Below are 22,117 nucleotides of genomic sequence, written 5' to 3' on the forward strand. Positions count from 1 at the left end.
TTTTTAAAGTCACTAATAAATATTTTAAAAGAGCAGTTTGCTTACTTATGTTAAAAGGGACACTTTTTTGTTGTTTTAAATGCTCCTTGCTACAGTCATTACCTTATATTTAACTCCTCTAATTTGTTAACCCCCTAAAACTGCACTTTGAGGAGCTATCATTGTAAGTAACTGGACAGAAACTGCTCCCTATCACAAAGCTCATCTGCAAGACTTTTTGTGAAAAAAATATTAGGTCTCACAAATTGCTAATTGCTAATTTATGGCATAAAAATTGCTAATTTATGGCATAAAATACCACTGTACACAATAGGCCAAATCAATCTCTCCTGTTTTCGACCTGGAGATGAAAAAAGCAAACACTGAAAAGGCCAGAAATCTGTTGGAGGGAAAGGAGTTGAACCTAAGCAGTAGTAACCTCTGCTCCACCTCTGAGTTCAGGGAGTTTATGTGATCTGAGATTTGGGATGGAGATGCTCAAGGAAGAGCTGCTCTGTGTGGCATTATTCTCTCTCCACTCCCCATCTGCAAACTCACAGGGATTAATTCTGATCGTAATTCCCAAGGATTGGTTATATCTCTGTACTTGCAAGACTCTAGGGAGGGATAATTGAGCTTGATTTATGAAGAAGCCATTGGACCCATGCTACCAACATCTCCCTACTTGTACTGGGCCAGAAATGATCCTCCAATTGAGTTTGAATGGATAGTGGTGAAAATCTATGGGAATTAATGCAAAAGTGTCACCATTCATCATTATGGTTATGTCCTCACAGTTTGCCAGAGAATTAAGGTGCATAGATGTCCCCAGGCCCAGTTCCCTTGCTGACAGTCACATCCCCTCCAAATCTATGGAAATCCAATCATGCAGAATACAAGTGGAGAGGCTTTCATGGGGCCGGGGGGGGGTGGGGGTGGGGGTGGGGGAGGGGGAGAGAAACAGGATGGGATATGACATGATATCATTAAGTTTCAGTTTTCCTCTCCCAAACATATTTTTGTGTACTTGAGCAGGTTTTGCCCTTCAATTCTCTGACCCTATGTTTTGGGCAATATTAAATGAGTTATGGAGGGATAAATCAATTTTTTAAAATACAGTATTTCAATTTACATTAGCTAACTCCACAAGCCATGCATTACACAGCGAATTATCCAAGTTCACCCATGCATCTGGTCATTTTAGATACCAGGCTGATTCACATGCACTACATTTACTGCAATGAAATGGTGAGACACAGTTATTTTATTTGAATGAATAATCAGGGAAAAGATAGTAAAAGAGAAAAGAAAATTCTGCAAGTAGTACTTGGGAGACTCTGTAATCATTTTCAGTGTTGTAACAATCCATCAGAAAGTGCACAATTAAAGCAGGCATTTATGATTCTCAGTGGAGCTTTTTTCATTTTACCCTACATTCTATTTCACCTATGAAGCTACCCGTAATTAAACAGTGCTTTGTGTTAAAACGTTTCCTAATTATCAGTGGGTAAAATCCATTAAAAGAAATCAGTTCTAGCTGGAATGTTCCATCATCGTGTAAGTGAAGGAAATCTGGTCAGACTGCATTTTGTTATTTACACACAAAAGAAAGGCCTCTTTAGTATACAGAATAATTTGATAGTTAACTGTGAAACAATTATTTTGGATACTGTAGTTAAAAATATGCAGTCACACTGCATTTTAGTGACTTATTTCTTGGTTAGAACCATGGTAACGGTATTTAAATTTAGTGATGTCTAGTACAGTACCACTTCAGTTTCTGCTTGTGGATACAGTTGATACTGCACATATAATATTTATTACTGTATTTAGAAAAATAGCCTAATTCACTTACTGCTTAATTTAAAAGTTCTGTTTCTTACTGATATAGAAAAATTACATTTTGTGTTTGTAATTCTTATTCCCAAATATTGGTATTTTATAGAAGCTGAAGAAACAGAGATCTCCAACAACATAGTTAATGCTCAAATTTGAGGATATACATGATTAGATTCTTACAGCGATCTTGTTTTTCCTCATCCTCAAAGATTCAAACGCTTAGCAACAACACAGTGTAGATACTATTTTGCTCCCAAATTAGCCGGATAACTTGAAAACTGGATTAAAATCACAGCTGACAATTTGATGGAAAACTCAACTTCCAAAGTTTCAAACTTCCAAAGTCCAATTTTTCTGCCCTGGTACTTCAAAATGCTGGGGGCTATACTGGTAGTTTGGTCGTATTGCAGTACCTTAACATGCAAGGGTCTGAGTGCCAGAATTTGGCTTACTCCCATGCTTCCTGGTTTGGCAGGGGCTGAAATACTATTGAGGCAACAAGCTCTGATGCTGGGAGTAAGGAGAGGTTTGCAGTGATTGCTTCCAGTCTGAGAGACAGAAATGTGAAGGATGGATTTTGAAGACAGCTTCATCCAGCCGTTCTTGGCAGGACAGCACTGAGCTTTGAGGATTGGGGACATAAAGGGAAAACGGGAGGAGATCATCAGCGCTACATTCTGCAAAAAAAGTTTGTTTCTAAACCCTCATTTGAAAGCCTCTCTTTGTGCAGCACAGTGTCTCAATATACAATAGTTATGTTATTTACAATGAGGTGCAGTGGCTGAGCGGTCAAGGGGCTTGAATACAATCCTGGAGGTTGTGGGTTCAAACTCACACTGAAAGACTACCTCAAGTTCATCCAGCTACAAAATGGATACCTGATCCATAGGGTTAGAGAGATAAGGTGGGTGAGATAATATTTTTTATTGGACAACTTCTAACCACAGAGTTAAGGAAGTCAAAGACAGTTGGATGCAAGGCTAGTCACTTAACTCCCTTGTGTACTGTTAACTATGGAAACAGATACAGAAGCACATTAAACCACATCAGCGTGATGAGCCATCTGTGGCTTGGGGCAGACATTTTTAATGTTATCTACTACAATGGAACTCATGTTTACTGCGCTCTGCAGGCAGCTGTCTTTTTAATCTGTAGAAGAAACTCTGAAACTTTCATTGTACTGCTGAGATAAGCTGAACTGAAACATCCAGGTCCCTCCAACAGAAGACTGAAGGGCAAGCTGGATATTTGGGTGCCCAATGACCCTTGGAAAACAGAGCAAGTGCTACTCTCCTGTTTTCTCTTGTTCACTGAAAACGCTGCCATGGCACTTCTGTATGTTCTTGGATGGTGCTACATTTCTGAGGGATGGGATGGTGCAGCACGTTTGCTGACACCACCACCACCTTCATTCTCTGACTGCTGGGATATGCTCAGAACTACACATTACCCTCAGTTTCTTTAAAGTGTATGCTCAGATCAGTATCTTGAGAACTGAATCTCATTTCCAGCTAAGTCCTGTGGGGTGTGAGGGAAGTGACAGCACACACACACTCACTCTCTTACTTACATGGTATATTCCTAGCAGACCATAACTTTTAACTCACTCTGGCCATGAGACTCATCTACATAACAGTAATATTACAAGCTGCACAAGTTTTTGATGCAGCAGCACAGAGCTTAAAAGAAAGCAATCCCAAACTGGAAAAAAAATTCCAAATGGCATACATGAGTTTCAGAGAAAATCTTAAGAGACTGAGACTATCAGATCTGGAAGTTAAATACACTGTTGGCAGCTTGCCAGCCACATTAAATACACTTGGGGGATTTCAGTTATACCGTTATATAACTAATATCCACCCTACGGAATCAGTCTGCTAGTCTTAAAAAAGCACAACAAAACAATAACTTCCTACACAAAAGGCAGGGTCGTCTGCTTAGTAGGGATGGGAAGCTATAGCTTAGCTCTAATGCGAGTTACTCATTTTTTAAAAGCTTTCTATTGTATCATTTGTATATGCCGAAATCAAAGGAAAGGAAAGTAAGAAATGCTAGAGTTTCCTCCTCCCCCTTACACAAAATATCCCAGTCTTACCACTTATTCTGAAATCTTTCCTATTGCTTTTCTCCATCAATTCCTGTTTTCCCCCTAATTTTTCAATCCAGTGAAGCAGCTCTTGGCAATTACACAACCCCATATGTCGATGTTGGCAAGCAAAGTATATCCAATAGCTGCTACATCCGTGCACCTCACAAAGATTTCACCTGCAAGGGCTCTGCTGCTTTCATTCTGGCTCCCACTCTTCTTACTCTCTCCGTCTAGCACAACTCCTCTCCTCCAGCCAGGAAGGCCAGTGAGCTGCTCCTTTGTAGACTCACTGCTACTGTCTGGACCAGCCAGAAGGGGCTGCCCTGACAGCAGTGTGGAAAGAATGCTTCAGCATAGTAAAAATAAAACCCTTCCATCTGACATCCTGGGACTGCTCAAGCAGTGATTAGAGGCAAGACATCAAACCTGGACTAATAACAATGAGAGGGTTTCCATGCTGCTCATTTAAAGATTGTGGAAAAGCATGGTGGGTCATGATGCATTTCACTGGGATAGTAGTCAAAGGGGTTATTACTGGATCAAGTCTGTTAATTTCAAAACAGGAGCCATTGGGAAAAAACAGGCACCTGAGGTTTATTTGCTAATGGCAAAAATTAGCAAACTTTGCAGGTGTAGAATGACAAGACAGACAGGAAATGAAATTACAGCGTAACACCACAAAGGGCAGGGAAAATAATAGAAAAAAGAACGAAAATTGCAGTTCTGACTATTTATAATGAAACTAGAACTATGGGGTTTCCCAGTTATGCTTCCTGCAACACAAAGTATTATATTCATGAGCCTTCTGATTACACATACTCTATTCCACATTATATAAGACTAGAAGAATGTGAAAAACCCATTACCAACAATCAATTCATTGTCTGAGTTCTCTCTCTGTCACACACACACACACACACAAACACACACTCCCTGGCATTTCCTACCGTTCTAATTGCTGTTGGGATTCCAGATTCATCTACCGGGCCAATCCCTGCATAATGTGGTGCTCTAATGACTGTGACTTTCTTCTCTTCCTCTGAAGATCTACAGATTGGTATTGTACTGGGAGTGGTGCTGCTGCCAACAGACTGAGCATACTGTGAGTATGTCTCTGTGGAGTCTGTAAAGATAATGCGACAGAATGTTGTATAACGATAGAATAATCATATGTAGCACTTAGAGCACACTTTACATTTTCAAAGTGCTGTACAAGCATTAAAGGAAGTTTGATAACCACATCTATACAGAATACTTGATAATACTACACGTTAGCCTGAGCAGCTGGTTTAGTAAGATTTCCGCTGCAAAACCTTCTACTCAAGGAGTTACACATATGTGGATTATTTTGTTAACCTCTGTGCTAAGCTCAAAATCTCTCAGGTTAAGAAGGTTTTTTTTTTTAAAGAACAAACTTACAATATTTGAAAACAAAATTTGTTTCACTGCTTTTAAGGACTGGCTGAGGGAAGAGAGAGACAAACACACAGACAAACAAAACTCTTAGCGAAGCTAGAAGAACAAACTTTTTTTCTGTAAACTAAACTTGCCACTTTGCCATCCATACTATGAATGAGTGCTCTGTGGTAATGTGAACTCTTCTGCTCCCAGAAGCATGGAAGAGTTGAAAACAATTTCTATTCTATATGTGTAGTAATGAATTTACTCAAACATTCCACAGAGATTTTTAGTATATATGTTGGATCCTGCTTTTCTGCCGTGAGAGAATTACCCAGGTAACTCCCTTTAATGTTACCAGATTTGGAACTCAGATGAATTATGAGGTCTATAATGTTTTTTATAGATACTTTTCATCCTTACATTTATATTAGTACCTTTATTTAAATAGCTTTATATGACTAATATGCCATGTGCACATCAATAACTCTGTCTCTCCCCATAGCAGGCATGCCAATGAGCCACCTACATTAATTGAGGTGAAAACTGCAATCTGCTATTGGTTTTCGGTGCTGAGGATAATTTTGCAACTCCCTCCCCAACTGTCCTTTTAATTATTGAAATTAATACTAGCTACCACTACCTATCTCTAAAATTCACAGCAAGTCATTAACAAAAAGACACAATGTTAAGATGCTGGGACATGTCATATGAAGCCTTGTACTGTCATAAGGTGATGTGCTTAGATGTAATCTTGCATACAGAAGAAACATAATAAGATTCTCTAGTCATTCAGGCAACAGATTCTGGTGGCTAATTAGTGGGCAGTTATGACTAGATAAGCATGGTTTGCAACAGCAGGTACTGTACTACCCACGTTTCTGCTGCAGGATGGCTGAAATTAGGCATAAAGCTAGATTTCTGGCACTGCTGGTGGAGACTATGATTTCCCTCCAATGCAATAGGTATTGCAGTCTTTAATGTTTCACTAGAAGAACTGTGATATAACACAACAAAAGAGACTGTGATGATTTGTGGCTCTGAGTATAATGTGAATATTTTCTCTCCCTCTTTATTGGAAAGAATTTGGATTTAACACAACCTTTTCAGTTACTTAATCTGAAGGCCTGTAAATATTCCAGTACTACACATACCTGGTGAGATCCATCTGTGTGTGTCAAATGTATGACTGACTATCTGGGCTTTTTTTCAAATCTATACGATGCTAAATTTAGAAAACTTTTGAAATCTGATCTTACGCTCCTTGCAGGGCCCAATCTGCTGGCATCAAAGGTTTTTGAGTGTACAAGGAATGTGAGATCTGGCCATTGTTTTGTAAGTCTCAGAAACTCAGAACCACCCTGAAATAATGCTCTTAAATATCATGTTCAAAAAGGACTGGCTAGGAACAATTTCTGAAGCATAGTTAATAAACACTCAGATCTCTAAATCAGAGATCAGGTGTTTTTAAATGAACCTGTATTTTTGTCTGTGCAGATACACATGCTCAATTTTTGCTGTTATCATTTGTACACAGATGATATAGCATTTATACAATTCATAGATTTTTTTAAGGTGAGAAGGGACAATTTTGGTCATCTAATCTGATCTCCTGTGTAACACAGGAGCAGACTCATTATGCATATTCAAATGTTTTTGTGCATATAGATTCTGAGTATGCAAATGTTGATGAGAAAACTGGAAAACCCACATGATTGCACATAGAAAGATTAATGGAGAGACATTATGATTGGTCTTATATGTGCTTTTTTGAAAACAGAAATTATTTTAGACTAAATTCCATGGGGCAGAGATCTTGTCCTTATATTTGTAAAGTGTGATCTATTCTTATGACATTCTAAAGAATACATGTGAAATTTTATTTGGCAATGCTTTAAGCTTTTAAAATAAGACCTCACAACCTGTGAGGAGATGACTTCCACTGAAGATAGTGCAAATTGAGGGACCTGTAACTCAGCACCATGCAAAACTGGACTCTAATGCCTTAATGAGGATAAGGGACACCTAAGGGGATTTTGATCCACATTCAGGAATATCTGAAAGTGATGCAGTTTTAATATACTCTCAATATAACTAGTGGAATTATTGCAAGAGTCACATATGTGTAAGAATCTTGCTTTAAAGTAATAAGACTGTAGTAAAGCTAATTTAGGAATGTTATTGCGTCTAACAATAAATTGTATTGTTGCTTGTAATTTTCCCAAAGTACATGAATAGATAATACCTTTATTTATGTGGAATGCTCGGTAACTGTTTGCAGTCCTTGTCCCACAAATCAGAACATGTTGCGTGATGTATAAAGTAAACATTATATGAAAGGCTTACCCATCTTCCTGCCATGTTGCATGATAATGTTTGAATTAAGTGAAGCTGGTGGAGAGTAAACTGAAGAAGGGGAAAAAGGCCTTTGAAAGTGACTCATTGGACTGGCAGCAGTGCCAGAGTTCCCATTCACTGTTATCTGGGCCTGAGAGAAACAAAACAATATCCCATTAAAGTACACACAAAGCTCTCTGAATACCATCGCAAATAAAGGGTGATGCAAGACCATCAACCACAAGACAATGCCCAGTTGTTAGGTACTTAGCCGCAACAGGGATCAGTATTCACTGAAATACAAAACTCATCATAGGAGGAGTGCAATGTGCTCTATATGAATCTCTGCCTCCCCCTTTGTCCTTATAAAGGTCTTGTTTGAAGAATGCTGGAGTCATGGGAAGGGGACAGAAGGACCATGGTCAAGGCAGCAGAATGAGCTGCATAAAAAATATCTGCATGGATCTAACATCAGTATAAAATGAAGATGGCAGTGAAACTTACTCTCATCATGTAACAAAGGCTTCCTCAGATCATTCGCTTTAAAGGGACAGCTTGTTCCACATACTTAGCTCCCATTGACATTAATGGAACTGTGTGTGCAGACTGAAGGGGAAAGGACATAGTGAGCTGAAACTTCTTTGAAAGGTGGCACCTAGCACATGGGGCAACTGTGAGATGCTTGTGTGTAATGTATATTACAGCAAAAAAAAGTGCATCAATGCATCTTGTAAACAAAAAATGAGTAAACAGTATTATAAGGGATTCTGTTGACATCACAAACCAGTTGAACGTTGCTTTCAGAGGGTTTCTCTAAAGCAACGTGTCCTATTCCACCACAACCACATGGCTTTAGATCTCCCCAGCTGGGCTGCCACACTACAGTTGGAGAGTTCTACAAAGATTATAGAGTCGAGAATCTGAGAAAATAAATCCATTTATAATATCCAATCATTAATTTCATTTTAAAAAGATGGCAAGGCTGCAATTTTCTAGGTCTCTTTTTCCATGCAATTATTTTTAAAACTCTAAACAAAATTATTAGCATTGAAAACTACTTTCGTCTAGTTTTGTATAATAAAAGAGAACAATTAAAGAAGAATGGATTTATGTTCTACTTCTGTTGAAAACTGTGGTTGTGAAATATGAAGGTAAGGGTGTGAAGCAGAAAAGCAAGGAACAAGAACAGTTTTAAAAAGAATGTACATTATTGTTAGACTCTTTATAAATGAAACGTGGTTCACTCTCTCCTGTGATATAAGAAGTGACCGGCTTCACTCTCTCCTGTAGTTTAAGAAATGGGCATTTTGGGGATCAGTAATTTTAGGCTTCTTTTTACATCTTACACCCCCATTCCTCCTCCTACAACCTCAATAGGAATTGCAGTTGTGTAAGAAAAGAAGATCTAACTCCTAAGTATATGTCATCAGAACTCCTGAATGCATTCAGAACATTACATTTTATGGATATCTTTTAGAGGTAAATTGAGTAGGTAGTTGAAGTTAAGGTTGTGCCAATGTGTCCATTAGAGCTTGCCTGTTCAGATTTGTTCCTGTAGAAATGCAGGAACATACATTTAAACAGATTTTTAAAAAAAATGCATTGATTTATTGCAAATGTGTTTTCTTCTAAATTCTTTAAAAACAGTTACAATGAAATAACTCAAATAAAGGTCTGATTTTCAAAATATCAAAATCCTAGTGCATGTGCGTGCATGCTTAATTTGAACTCACAACTGTCACATTTATTCATACACATCGAGTGTTCACACATGCAACTGTCCAGTAGGGTGTCTGCCCCTTTATTGTCAGTTGTCAGGCCCCAACTGGCTGAGATGACTATTGAACATTATAGTATCACGTGCACGGCATTGTGTTTTAAAAAGAACCTGAATATGGTCACTGGGATATAGGCCATTATCACTTTACGGAAACGCTCTCTATCAAAAATGTCCCTGGCCTCAGCAAGTTGTAGCCCAACTCCTGATAGGACACCTGAGCAATAGTATTTCACATTGGTGCTTCGTTCCATTCACTGACTCTTGATAGGACTTCACATTCAGTTTAAGATCCTACACCTGAACTACTGCACTCTAGATAATCCTTCAAAAATACTTCTAGCCATAGGAACGCAAGAGCTGGATGAGCCCTGGGAGACTATTTCAGGAGCTAGGGAAAGGTTGTTTTCAGCTGAGGCCCACTGGATGTGAGGCACCTTCCTTTTTCCTAAAACCAGAGTGAGCCCAATCTCTCCTATTATAGAACTAAATGTAACTATCTTTTTGAGAAGACCAGCCCCCAATAGCAGAGGGTATGCACACATACGCATGCCCACAAACACCTACCCCATACATACTTCATAAGATTTTCTTCTTCTGATTGGAGGAACAGAATTAACAGATCATTTGTGGACTGGAAAAATTATTCCTTTAAATTTCTGTATTAGGCACTTAGGTTCTACAGTGATGGACACTTTACAAATGCCTGTGATAGACAGTGAGATAAGACAGATTGGACAGATGCCTCGATACTATTTGGTAGTCAGATATGATGATGGGGGCCTTACCTAGCTAGACAGACATCAGGAATGACTGTACATGATAGACATAAAAATGTGACATTCTTGTTCCATTGTTACCAAGGAAGGTGGTTGCCCTGCTGACATGAAACATCAAATCAGCAAGTTTATTGGTGTTGTGCAAGCTCTCTGGAAGCCTCTATGGCATCAACACCACATATCTACTTGGATAAGATGTGTATCTATCAAACAGCACTGGCTTCTGTCCTTTGTATGGCTCTGAAACCTAGGCCACTGCAGAGATGCAAATGGACCAGCTGGACATTTTTGACGTGAAACAGCAATGATGTATTGAAGACATATGGTGGTTTCATCACGTTATGAATGAGGATGTCAGGCTTTTGACCAACCAGCTTCCAATGTCTTCCCAAGTGACTCAATGCCAGCTCAGGTAGTTTGGCCATCTGTTCCGTATGTTGGAGTTCATACCAGCCCGCCAGCTTTACGCATTTGATTCAGCAAAAGCTGGATGGAGAAGACATTGCATATGCTGGAGGGATGGCATGGTTTCCATCCCTAACTGCCTCAGCCTTAATATAGACCAGGCTGCAACTGGCAGGAGACCAGGCTTACTGGAAACAGGTGATCTGAAGTAAACACTCCAAGAGCAGGAGAATGAAAGAATAAATTCTTGTTCTTTTGTGCTAGAAATCTTACAGGATATTAATATTTGCTTATATCCCTCAGCTAAAACTACTTGTTAGGTGATTAACAGAATTTCCCTTTGAGCAAATACATTGTGAACACTGTCATTGCTATTGAGCTTCAGCATCTGATGTATTTTACACCCATGAGAGGACTTGTTTTTTAAAAGCCAGCTCTGAGAAGTTGCCAGTCAACAGTGCCCTACCCTCAGAATCACTGAGTAACCAATGATGCTTTTTCTGATATGAGGCTTATATTTTAGGGCCCAGTCCTGAGTGGTGTTGTGTGCCCTCATCTCCCATTTAAATCAAAGTTTGTGTATGCTGTCTGATAAATGTTAGATTTTGTATTCATATGTATTTTTTTTAGAAGGGTGAAAAAGGCCGAGAAAACAACCAATTTGTCACCAAAATACAGAGGTAGCTGGGGCCTGCTAGAATCCCATATTCCAAATTTATCTCAAAGTTATGCCTTTTCTTACTCTTGCCCAGTTCACTCTTTGTCCCATTACACTACACTTGGGCTCTCATTGTGGAAGAGCTTTCTACTTCTGTTGACTGGGAGCCAAACTGCCTAGGTGCAGGAACCTCCCAACCAGGTGACAGGCAGAAGGCTGATCATCTCTTCATCCCCCGAGCCAGGCACCTCATTAGACTCTTACATTCAGGAGGAGCAGCTGCCTTCAGTTCCCACTTAGAACAGCTGAGATGGAGCGAGGTGGGACAGGAGCTACCTGCTGATTCTTAGAGGCAGCGAGCAAAAGGAGAGAAGACTTGACTACAGAGGTCTGAGCAGCTGGAAAAGTGTTGTGCAGCAGTGCTACAGCCACCCCCAGCATCCAGGACATTGGCTAGGACTGAAAATATGCAGGATCAATTCTCCAAGCCTGTGATAGTCTTAGCAAAACTGGGTTTTTAGCAGCTACGGTAAGATATAACAACTCTCATACATGTCACTTACAATTTCTTTTGTTTTCATATTTTAAAACTACACAAACAAGATAGATTTCTGTGAAAAGAACTTTAAAGAGAAATCTTTATAATAGGGTTAAACTTGAGAGAAAATTTGCAAAGCTATTTATTTTGCCAGTTATTCTCTGTATTTTTTACTACAATTCCAAATACACGCACTTGAATAAGAGCTTTGCTTTACAACCCATCTCTTGCCTTAGGCTTTCACAAAGGCCTAAATCAGTGGCTAAAGCAATAGTTCTAATTTAGCACTGTGTTTGCTGCAAGTTTATATAGTTAGAGAATACAGACTGTAGGTGAGAGATTTCAGAGTAGCAGCCGTGTTAGTCTGTATCCGCAAAAAGAAAAGGAGGACTTGTGGCACCTTAGAGACTAACAAATTTATTTGAGCATAAGCTTTTGTGAGCTACAGTTCACTTCATCAGATGCATTCAATGAGCTGTAGCTCACGAAAGCTTATGTTCAAATAAATTTGTTAGTCTCTAAGGTGCCACAAGTCCTCCTTTTCTTTTTTTATGTGAGAGATGGTTCATATTTAAATAAAATTATCTTTGAAAATGATTAGCAAAACAGGCAAAGAATAGTCATTAATAAAGCAAGAAATTATCTATTTATAAATATATGGTCACCATTAAATAGCCAGTCATTGTCAATAGGAACTACTCTCTGGTGTCTGAGATGCATCCGATGAAGTGAGCTGTAGCTCACGAAAGCTTATGCTCAAATAAATGTGTTAGTCTCTAAGGTGCCACAAGAACTCCTTTTCTTTTTGAGGTACTATAGTTTTTCACTGTACTTTGAATAGCAAATAACTGTGTGGTATCTGCTGGCTACTGTGGACTTTATAACATTGACCACTTTAGACTTACTGAGAAGAGGAACAGGTTCAAGTAAGATATACAGTTGTCATTATTAAAGCTGCTTTGCCAACAGTAGCTATACAATGGTGTTTGAGATATTACAGCTTTTCACTACATGTAGAATAGGAAATAACTGTGCTTTCTCAGAGACCATTTTGTGGTAATATTGAGTAAATGCTGAACATATTGGGACTGGACACAGCAGCTATCAGAGAGCTACAAAACTTCTTGTAAACTGTTGGATGGTGTAAGACCACCAAGTCCCTACTGTTCCTCCAGTGATCCTGTCCTCCATGAAAGAAAAGGAGTCACCCTGGAGCAGGTTAGTGTCCCCACTTCAGGGGATGGAGTCAGTGCCAGAACACCCATGCTTGCTGCCAACCTTCCCATCAACTTCCCAGCTCCTGGAAACATTTGCAGTCATCTAACCCTCTTCAATAGGTGGAGAAAGTGGGGAGGAAAGGCTGGTAACAGAAGCAGTGGCTCCTCATCATCTCAGTAGTGGCTCCTTGCAGCAGCCCGCTCTCCCTGTGGGGCTCCCAGACGGTTCTTCTTTATCTCCTTCAGAGGGAGGCTCCTTCTTCCCCCTTCCCCATTAGGGATGAGTAATTTTTGTTGGTTGTTAAAGGGTCAGATGGCACTGAAAAGATGTCTGTCCATCTGGCCTCATGCTAACAAGGATGACTGTGGCTAAGGCTGCCAGATCACAGATCTCCAAGAGGGGAGATTGGCCAAAAAATAAGAGGTGGTAGGGCTAGCAAAAAAACAGATCATGATCTTTTTAACATACCAAAATATTGTTAAAAAGAACAAATACAATTGTTTGCACACAAATGTAGGCACCTGATATGCCCGAGTTGGTTGGTTAAAGCCTGTGTTGATGCTCTTTTATCTGTGTATTGTGTAATCTTTGCTTACAACTAGGAGGCAGTAAACAGATTTGTAGCTCCAATGCCTTGAAATTTTTATGTTTCATGGGTGGGAATTATTGGTTTTACTTGTCATGCCCATAATTTTGTCATATAATATAAAAAGCATTCAGCACATTGAACCCCAACTCTTCAAAGTGATTATTTTCAACTTTGGGGTAAAACTGTTCTTAAAAAGACATATTATTTTAGTTTTAAAGTGACATTTATAGTAAGTTAAATTTTGCTGTTGTTACTACATGTAAATGATAAAACAAAAAAGCTTTGGTCAAAGTTATAAATATGGCAACATTTTGACGCAGTAGAGCTCTGCTCTCAGCTTATCATCATGTCCTCAGAGAACCCCCACTAAGAATATTTATAGTTTTGTAATTCAGTGATCTGTTATTTAATTGAAATTGACCAATTCTGATTCACCTTAATCATACATGCCATTCCCTTGAAGTAAACAGAAGTACTTACTTGGGTAAAGTGAGCAGAATTTGACCCATATTCTATACCTTTTTGTTTATCTATACATATATAAATATACATATACTACAATATTACATATGTATTTAGACTTGGTTATTTTTCTTGTGTTACCCAGAGAATGTGCAGCCCTGAAAAATAACAGAATTCCTAGGATCCAAATCTAAGATTATTTATACAGTTCATTCCTGTAAAACAACTGTGCTTAAGAAAGGGAACTGTTAGTTAGAGGAGATAAAACAGAAACAGCTTCATGCAGTCAGTGGCTAGGGGAAAACAAGGCTGTGTTAAGTATTCCCATCAACTCTATTAATATGAATCTCTGAGGTATATTAGTGCCTGACCGATGTACCTCAATGATAGCTGAAAGCTAGTTTTCACTCTCTCTGAAAATTCAACTTGGGCATTCTTTCTGTATGGCAACTAATTAAATATTTTAAAGTAGATCAGCTTAAATTCCTCAGTCTGCTTTCCTTTGACATATTTGGACTGAGTGATAAGAGTGAAGATGGCCATTAGTTGTAAACAAACTATTCACTATATCTTAGTTGAAATTAGAGTTGCACAACAAATTGCACATTTTGAATGGCTTTACGGAATCTGTTATTACTATAGTAAATTACTGTAGTAAAATATGTTACCAGCCTGTGCAGAACCTGAATAAACAACTGACACCATTCTCATACGAGTAATGGGATAACAGACAAGAATTAGTTCTTTTCCCCTTTGGCAACCTGTTTGAACAAACTGGAGGAAAAAAGGAAGGATAATTACATGAGAAGTGGCAGCAGTGGTGGTTAAGGTGGTGCCATCTGACACAGCAGACATCTGGCTCAAGGTTGGGGAAGGTGTTTCAGAACAGTCAGTAGTATCATAGTTACAAGTCTGCAGCTCATCTAGAATGGCTGTGGAGGACTCGCTCACCGTGCGAGAGGAGTACTCACTCATGGCAGAGTCTGTGATTACAGAGGCTGTTTCATTCCTGTGGATAGTATTTTCAGGAGCTAGGAAAGGGTATTTATATGAAAAATGTGAGAGGGCCAGGGTTTTATAAAAGCGTGAAGGCAAAAAATCATCAAGCGTTGGCAAAATAAATGATGCTAGGTGGGTGCCACTGTCTGGTGAGAAAGAGGTTCTGTTAACTGGTACCACAGAAGGAGGAGGCAGTGAAGAAACTTCTGTTGCTGTTTGTCTGTGTGTCTGTGAAGCATTTACCTCCATCACATTGGCAGTTATTCTCTGGTTTCCAAGCTGAGTTATGAGAAAAAAAATAAGAAAAGAAAACATATTACCAAATTAATATAAACTTTCCCTTTGCCTTTTGCTGTGTATAGGCAAGCTGCAAAACACATGCTTTTAGCTGTCCTAGGAAGTTCACATTCACATGGATTAGGAAATAAATCAACCATACTCTATATTAAAAAAGGAAAACATGAAGAAAATGAACCTGTCAAGTATTATTGGAAGCAAAGCCAGTAACCAGAGTGTGCTAGGATGAATATTCATAATGTGTTCCATGTTTTCATGTTTTGAGTTGAGATTTGAATAGGGTCACACATATATTTGGAGAGTGTCGCTGTTAATTCATCAGCTTGTTTGATTTTCACAAAATACATCTTTCGTCCTCTGCAAATAATAGAGATTTCCATCAGATTTTTTTGAAACAGAGCATAATATGGATTAAAAGGGGATAGAATTAATTCAAACACTAATATCAAACATTCACATTAGTTGTGAGAAATGGATTGTGGAGTTTTTGCTTCTTGGAACCAATTACATTTTTTTTTCACTGCCTCACTGACAAAAATAAATTTTGATAGTCCTTGAATATCAACCCTGGAGGCACCCTATAAACCTACTGGAGCACCACATGTATAAAGGAAAAGAGCCCAGTTAGGGTTTTCTGGTTTAAATATGAGATGAAGCAGGAGGGATGGTGAAAGAGAGTTGGATAGGGAAGGTTTAATATCAAAACAAATATATTGCTTGGTTGGCTTCAAAATTATAATGGGGGTATTCTTAAGAAAACAAGGCAACATCTTCAAATGACAGTGCTTCTGAAAATTTGCCACATACTTGATGAGCTTTGTTTTCTGATGATTGGTAACAGACATAACATATTGGGCTTGAACTAATCCAGAAACTCACTTTTTGTACCAGCTTCTCCCATCTCAATTAAAGTTGCATGAAAATCATACTGGCAACAACCCCTTGTTAAGCAAGCATACAAAACCTCTCCATGCTGTCTGCCAACCACATGTTTTCTAGAAGTTAGTGACATGTTATATGTGAAACTGAAACATTTCAAAATAATGCTGCTTATTTCAACCCTAATGATTTCACTTCTCAGAGGGCTAAGGAGCTCTGAATCACTCTAGAGAAAGGATGCTGAGGATATTCAAACGATATAAATTTTAGGACAATATTATACCATGCATTGATTACCATTAAAAATAATCAACAGTTCCCACACTGTTGTCAGACATACACAGTTATTTCCTATCTACAGGAATCTGTAACTCTCATCTTTAGAAAATGTTTTAAACAGGCAGATTTTCGTGAGTATTTGAAATGGACTTTTTATCCACAGTCTGAAAATATCATTTAAAGCCTTTATAGCATACGTGGTACGAAACCCAGATTGTGCTGCTTATGAGAGTTCATTAAGAGTCCAGTTCTATAAGAGGAAGTTACTCACTTTGTGCAATACTAATAGTTCTTCAAGATGTGTGTCCCTATGGGTGCTCCACTGTAGGTACATGTATGCCTCTGCACCTCTAATTGGAGAATTTTGGTAGCAGTGTCCATTCAGCCCACACATGTGCTCTCCCTCCCTCGTGGTCTGCCTTGAAGCTAACTAGTGCTGTGCAGGCAAACCACCCTCAGTTCCTTCTCCACTGCAGAGCCCCTTGTCAAGAACTGTGAAGTAGAGGGGAGGAGGGCGGGTTATGGAGCACCCATAGGGACACAGATCTCGAAGAACCATCATTACTGCACAAAGTGAGTAACCACTTCTTCAAGTAGTAGTATCCCTTTGGGTGCTCCACTGTTGGTCACTCCACAGCAGTAGCCTCCCTGGAGGGCTGGGGCTTTGGAGTGGAGTCTGTTATTGACAATAGTACTGTGGAGCGGAAGTTGGCATCAGAGGCGGAGTCTCGATTAATTGCATAGTGTTCTGCGAAAGTTTGGACAGAGGCCCAAGTTGCTGCCCTGCAGATTTCTGAGATGGGGACATCATTAACAAATACAACTGGAGGTAGAAACAGATCCCATAGAGTGCATGCAGATCACTGATGGGGGCAATAGGTTACGCTCATGGTAACTGTGGTTAATGCAACTGGAGACCCATTTGGAGAGTCTTTGAGCTAACATTGTGGAGTCTTTGAATTTTTCTGAGAACAGAAGGAAGAGTTTAGGGGACTTCCTAAAGTCCTTAGTCCTGTCCAAATAGAATGCTAGGGCTCTCATAACATCAAGCATATAAAGAATTGCCTCCCTGTTGTTACAATGTGGTTTTGGAAAAAGGTAGGGAGGTGAATGAGTTAGTTCATATGGAAGGACAAGGTTATCTTGGGGAGGAATTTTGGTTTTGGTCTCAGGGTGATTTTGTCTTTAAAAAAGACTATTAATGGTGGGTGTGCCATCAGTGCCACTATTTCTCCTATTAATAGAATCACAGAATCATAGGACTAGAGGAGATCTCAAGAAGTCATCAAGTTCAGTCCCTTAATCTCCTGGTAGGACTAAGTATTATCTAGACCATCCTTGACAGGTGTTTGTCTAAACTGCTCTTAAAAATCTCCAATGATGGAGATTCCACAACCTCCCTAGGCAATTTGTTCCAGTGCTTAACCACCCTGACAGTTAGGATTTTTTTCCTAATGTCCAACCTAAACAGCCCTTGCTGCAATTTAAGCCCATTGCTTCTTGTCTATTCATCATACAGAGATAATAGATATTAGAAATGCTTTCTTCATGGACAGTTGTGGAAGGGAGCAAGTGATCATAGGTTCAAAGGATGGTCTAGTCAAGGTTCTTAGAACCAGACTGAGATCCCACATTCGTGTGGGTGGTCTAATGTGTGGGAAGAGGTTTCCCATGCTCTTAATAAATCTGCGTGTTGTTGGATGGGCAAATACTGAGCATCTGTCTCCCTGTTGGTGGAAGGCTGTTGAGGCTGCTAGATGTACTTTAAGTGAGGTCAGAGAGACCAGTCTTTCTGATGCATAGAATGTAGTCTGAGATCAAAGAGAGGGAGGAAGATGTCAGATCCACTGGTTTGGAAGTGCACCAATTTTGGAATTTTCACTTCTGTAGGTAAGTACAACAAAGCAATTTCCTACTGTGCAGTAACACCTCTTTCACCTCCTCGGAGCATTCGCTGTCTAAGTGCTGGAGCCATGAAGAAGCCAAGCCTGGAACCAGAGGATCTGTAGGTTGGGGTGAAGGATCCATCCGTCGTTTTGGGAGAGCAACTGAGGAATGGGTTGAAGAGGAATTGGAGGACATACTGTCAGCTGTGCCAGGTATGGGTACCAAACTTGTCTTGGCCAGGAGGGGGCAATCAGTATGACTTTTGCTCTCTCTTGCTGTATCTTTAATAGATTTCTAAAGAGCACAGTGTGGCTCTAGAATCCTTTAAAGTGTGGAGGATTCTAGACATGCGTTCATCTTACCTATGAAGAGTTTAGGACTTCTCATGGGAGGTCCTCAACCATTACCTACACTTCCTTTGTCAATCCCAAGACATGTAACCAGGATGCCTGTCTCATGATCACCACTGTCGAAACTGAGCAGTCTGCAGCGTCTGCGGCATTCGCTATCGTTTGTAGCGCTGTTCTCGCTACCAACTGGACCCCTTGGATAATGTCTTGCAATTGCTTTTTTTGTATATCTGGCAAGTGGTCAATAAAGGCATTGAGTTTGCTGTATTTTATAGTGTCATATTTAGCCATTAGGGCTTGGTAGTTTGACACACTCAACTGTTAAGTTGCAGTCAAGTATGCCTTTCTCCCAGGCAGGTCCAGACTCTTCCAGTCTCTATCATAGGGGGTCAATTTTGTTTGATGTTGCTTTTCTCATGTGTTAACGGAATCCACTATGATAGAGTTAGGTGGAGAGTGTGTGAAGAGAAAATCTGCCCTCTTCACAGGCACTTTTTATTGTCCCTTTTACATGTTGGTGGAATAGAGGCTGGTGTCTGCAGGATGACCTTGGCAGGGTCTAAAAGTGCTTTATTGATTGGGAGGACAATTCTCAAAGAGGAAGAGGTGGCTATTATGTTCAGCAATTTATGGTGGGAATCTTTCACATCCTTCAGGGGAATTTGCAGAGCATCAGCCACCCTCTTAGTGAGATCTTGGAAATGTTTGAAATCACCAGCTAATGATAGAGGAGGTGGCATCATCGCCTCATCCAGTGAGGAGATGTTAGTCAGTGGAGTGATTTCCACCTCTGGTCCGGCCTCCTGCTCCCCAAAAGTGTTTTTCTGGGGGTCTGGGGCTCTGGATACAGAGGCCATAGGAGAACATCTGGTGGGCTCCCTGTGGGAATCACTAGAAGAGCAAGATGTATGGGGCCTATAGGCTGCCCACTGATCCCACTATGGCCACTGGGGAGGGGGGAAGGGCATGGGTGGTAACACCCATGGATGACCATACCAGGAAGACTGGGGATCAGAGTGTGGGTGTAGGTGAGGAGGTCCCAGATGCTGTAATGGCATATTGTGATATAACACCAGAGAGAAATTGTCATCCTGATCACTTCACCCCGCTGGAATAGGGTGGGGCTGACAGGGTCGCTGGAGGAGAGCTCCCTGGTGCTGATGGTGATTCTGGGGAATGAAACATGCTCGGTATTAGAGCTCTGGTACTGTGTAGCAGGGATTCTAGTTCCTCCGTGATCGTAAGGTCCCTAGGGAAGCAGGAACTCCTGCAGTCCCTAGAGAAGCAGGAACTTCTACAGTCCTGCTATTGCGCTTGGTGCTGTTAAGGATTGCCGGTGCTGACTCATCGGCACTGATCTTTTTTTATGGGAGGCATGTTCCAACAAGGGCTGCTTTGAAGCACTCAGTGCCAAGGATGTTTTTGTGGTGCTGATTTAGTAGAGTTGGTACGGTCTCTATTCTTGTCTCTGGCAGGTGGTGATGCCGCTTCAGAGCCTTTGAATCTCAGGTCTTTAGGCACTGTGGCAGAGCTTGCACCTGGAGGTCTCTGTTTCTTTAGGGTCCTGAGGCCCAGAACCATTGGTGCCACAGTGACCGAATGTGCCAGGGATCTCCTCTGGCTGGTCAGGAGCTCTGTTTGGGGGCCTGCAGCCCTTTTCCTGGAGGCTCTGTGGGGGGAGTCAGCTGACTTTCTCTGCAGTTCTCCCTCTCTGGAGGTTGATGGGTCTGGGGACAAGTCTTTTCCAGGATGCAGATCAGGACCGTGGTCAGGTGCCCATTTAAGAGCACCCTCCATGAGGAATTTCAGCTTTAGCTCCCGGCTCTCTCAGCTCTCTCCCGATCTATCTTTCAGCTGTTGGCAGAAGTTGCACTTCTATGGGATGTGTCCCTCTCTGAGGCACCAGATGCAGCAAGAGTGTCCGTCTGCCACAGGTGTTGCCTCCCTGTAGAAGAGGCTCCTTTTAAAATCAGGACAAACAGGCATGCCCCTGGGGGGCAAACCCACAACAAAGGTGGGAAAATGGGTTGAAAAAACATTTTTTTTAAATAATTGAAGAACAGAAACTTTAAAGATACTGCAACAAAGAATGGAAACTCTAAAAAGAGCTATAAGCTAACACTATCCAAATATAAAGTAAGTGAATAAACTGAACTGAGACTCGCTCCGTCTCAGGCCAAGGGCAGTTGAGAAGGAACTGAGTGCGGTTCGCCCATGCTGTGTTAGATAGCCTCAAGGCAGACCATGAGGGAGGGAGGGTGCATATACAGGCTGAAGGGACACTGCTACCAAAATTCTCCGATTAAAAATGCAGGTGCATAGATACACCCACAGTGGAGCACCCATAGGGACACTACTTGAAGAAGAACTCTTATTCACACTGACAAGAACTTACCTGAGCAGTCCCACTAAAGTAAGTAGAACCACTCCTACGAGTGAAGGTTACAGAACTGATTCTTAAACAGGTGAATAGAATTTACTTGTTCCAAATGAAAAAAATCATTTGGCATTATTAGATTAACGGTACACACAAAAATAAGGAGTTGCAATGCTCCACTATTATATCATATTAAGTTCAGAATCATAGCTCATTCTGAGTGGTATTTCAGGGCTACACTCGAAAATCAAATCAAAATTCTTTCATAAGCTAACTTAAAACAGAAAGTTTCCTATATAGAAAATCCATGGCTGGCTGAGTGACTGTAAAGAGAAACTTGATTTTTAGAGATGATTGATTTATCAATGAAACTGTCTCTCAAAGAAAGGGAGCCAAAAGAATAGCTAAGGCAATTGTGAAGATTAAGCTATATTAATACCCTGTCCCAATAAAAACATTCACAAGCAAACCTGAAACAATATGTTACACAGCAGAAAAATTCCAGGTGTTTAAGATATATAATGGTTTCATTAATGTCTTTACATAACTTTCTCCAGGCACTGTTGGATACACAGGTAATAATGACAGGTTTCAGAGTAGCAGCCGTGTTAGTCTGTATTCGCAAAAAGAAAAGGAGTACTTGTGGCACAGTCTCTAAGGTGCCACAAGTACTCCTTTTCTTTTTACAGGTAATAATGGAAAGACAGATCCATCATTAGTGCTGATGAATACTGGGCAGGTAATAAATAAATCATAAGACCCTGAAAACAGGGAACCCTAAGATCCATGAGATTAGGTGTCCTCTAAGCAGCCAAAGCAAAAGAAATGGTTAAATGTCTTTGTGAACTAAAAGGTCTACATTACTGTATAGGAGATAAAGGCAACTTTGGGTACTAATCAATCTAGCAAGTCTTTTGACTCTTAGCTGGGATCACTACAAGCATGCCTGAGAAAAGGAGAGGTCAGAGGTGGACAACACAA

At 40.3% G+C, this 22,117-nt stretch overlaps 1 protein-coding gene across 10 annotated transcripts in view; it reads right to left on the bottom strand.

The window, feature by feature from the left end:
• Nucleotides 1-22,117, bottom strand: part of SORBS2 (sorbin and SH3 domain containing 2) — a 272,899-nt gene that overhangs the window by 79,562 nt on the left and 171,220 nt on the right. For 5 of the 10 annotated variants that reach the window (XM_043513624.1, XM_038400114.2, XM_038400112.2 and 2 more), the window contains exons 5-6: nucleotides 7,652-7,793; nucleotides 4,855-5,030 (exon numbers count right to left, since the gene is read on the bottom strand). In XM_043513624.1, coding sequence (XP_043369559.1) covers nucleotides 4,855-5,030; nucleotides 7,652-7,793 — 318 coding nt within the window. Of the gene's footprint in view, nucleotides 1-4,083; nucleotides 4,267-4,854; nucleotides 5,031-7,651; nucleotides 7,794-14,869; nucleotides 15,347-22,117 lie in introns of those variants that run through there. The other 5 variants (XM_043513619.1, XM_038400107.2, XM_043513621.1 and 2 more) reach the window with 4 other exon arrangements.

This window comes from Dermochelys coriacea, chromosome 4, assembly GCF_009764565.3.
Source record: "Dermochelys coriacea isolate rDerCor1 chromosome 4, rDerCor1.pri.v4, whole genome shotgun sequence".
NCBI classification, from domain to species: domain Eukaryota; kingdom Metazoa; phylum Chordata; order Testudines; family Dermochelyidae; genus Dermochelys; species Dermochelys coriacea.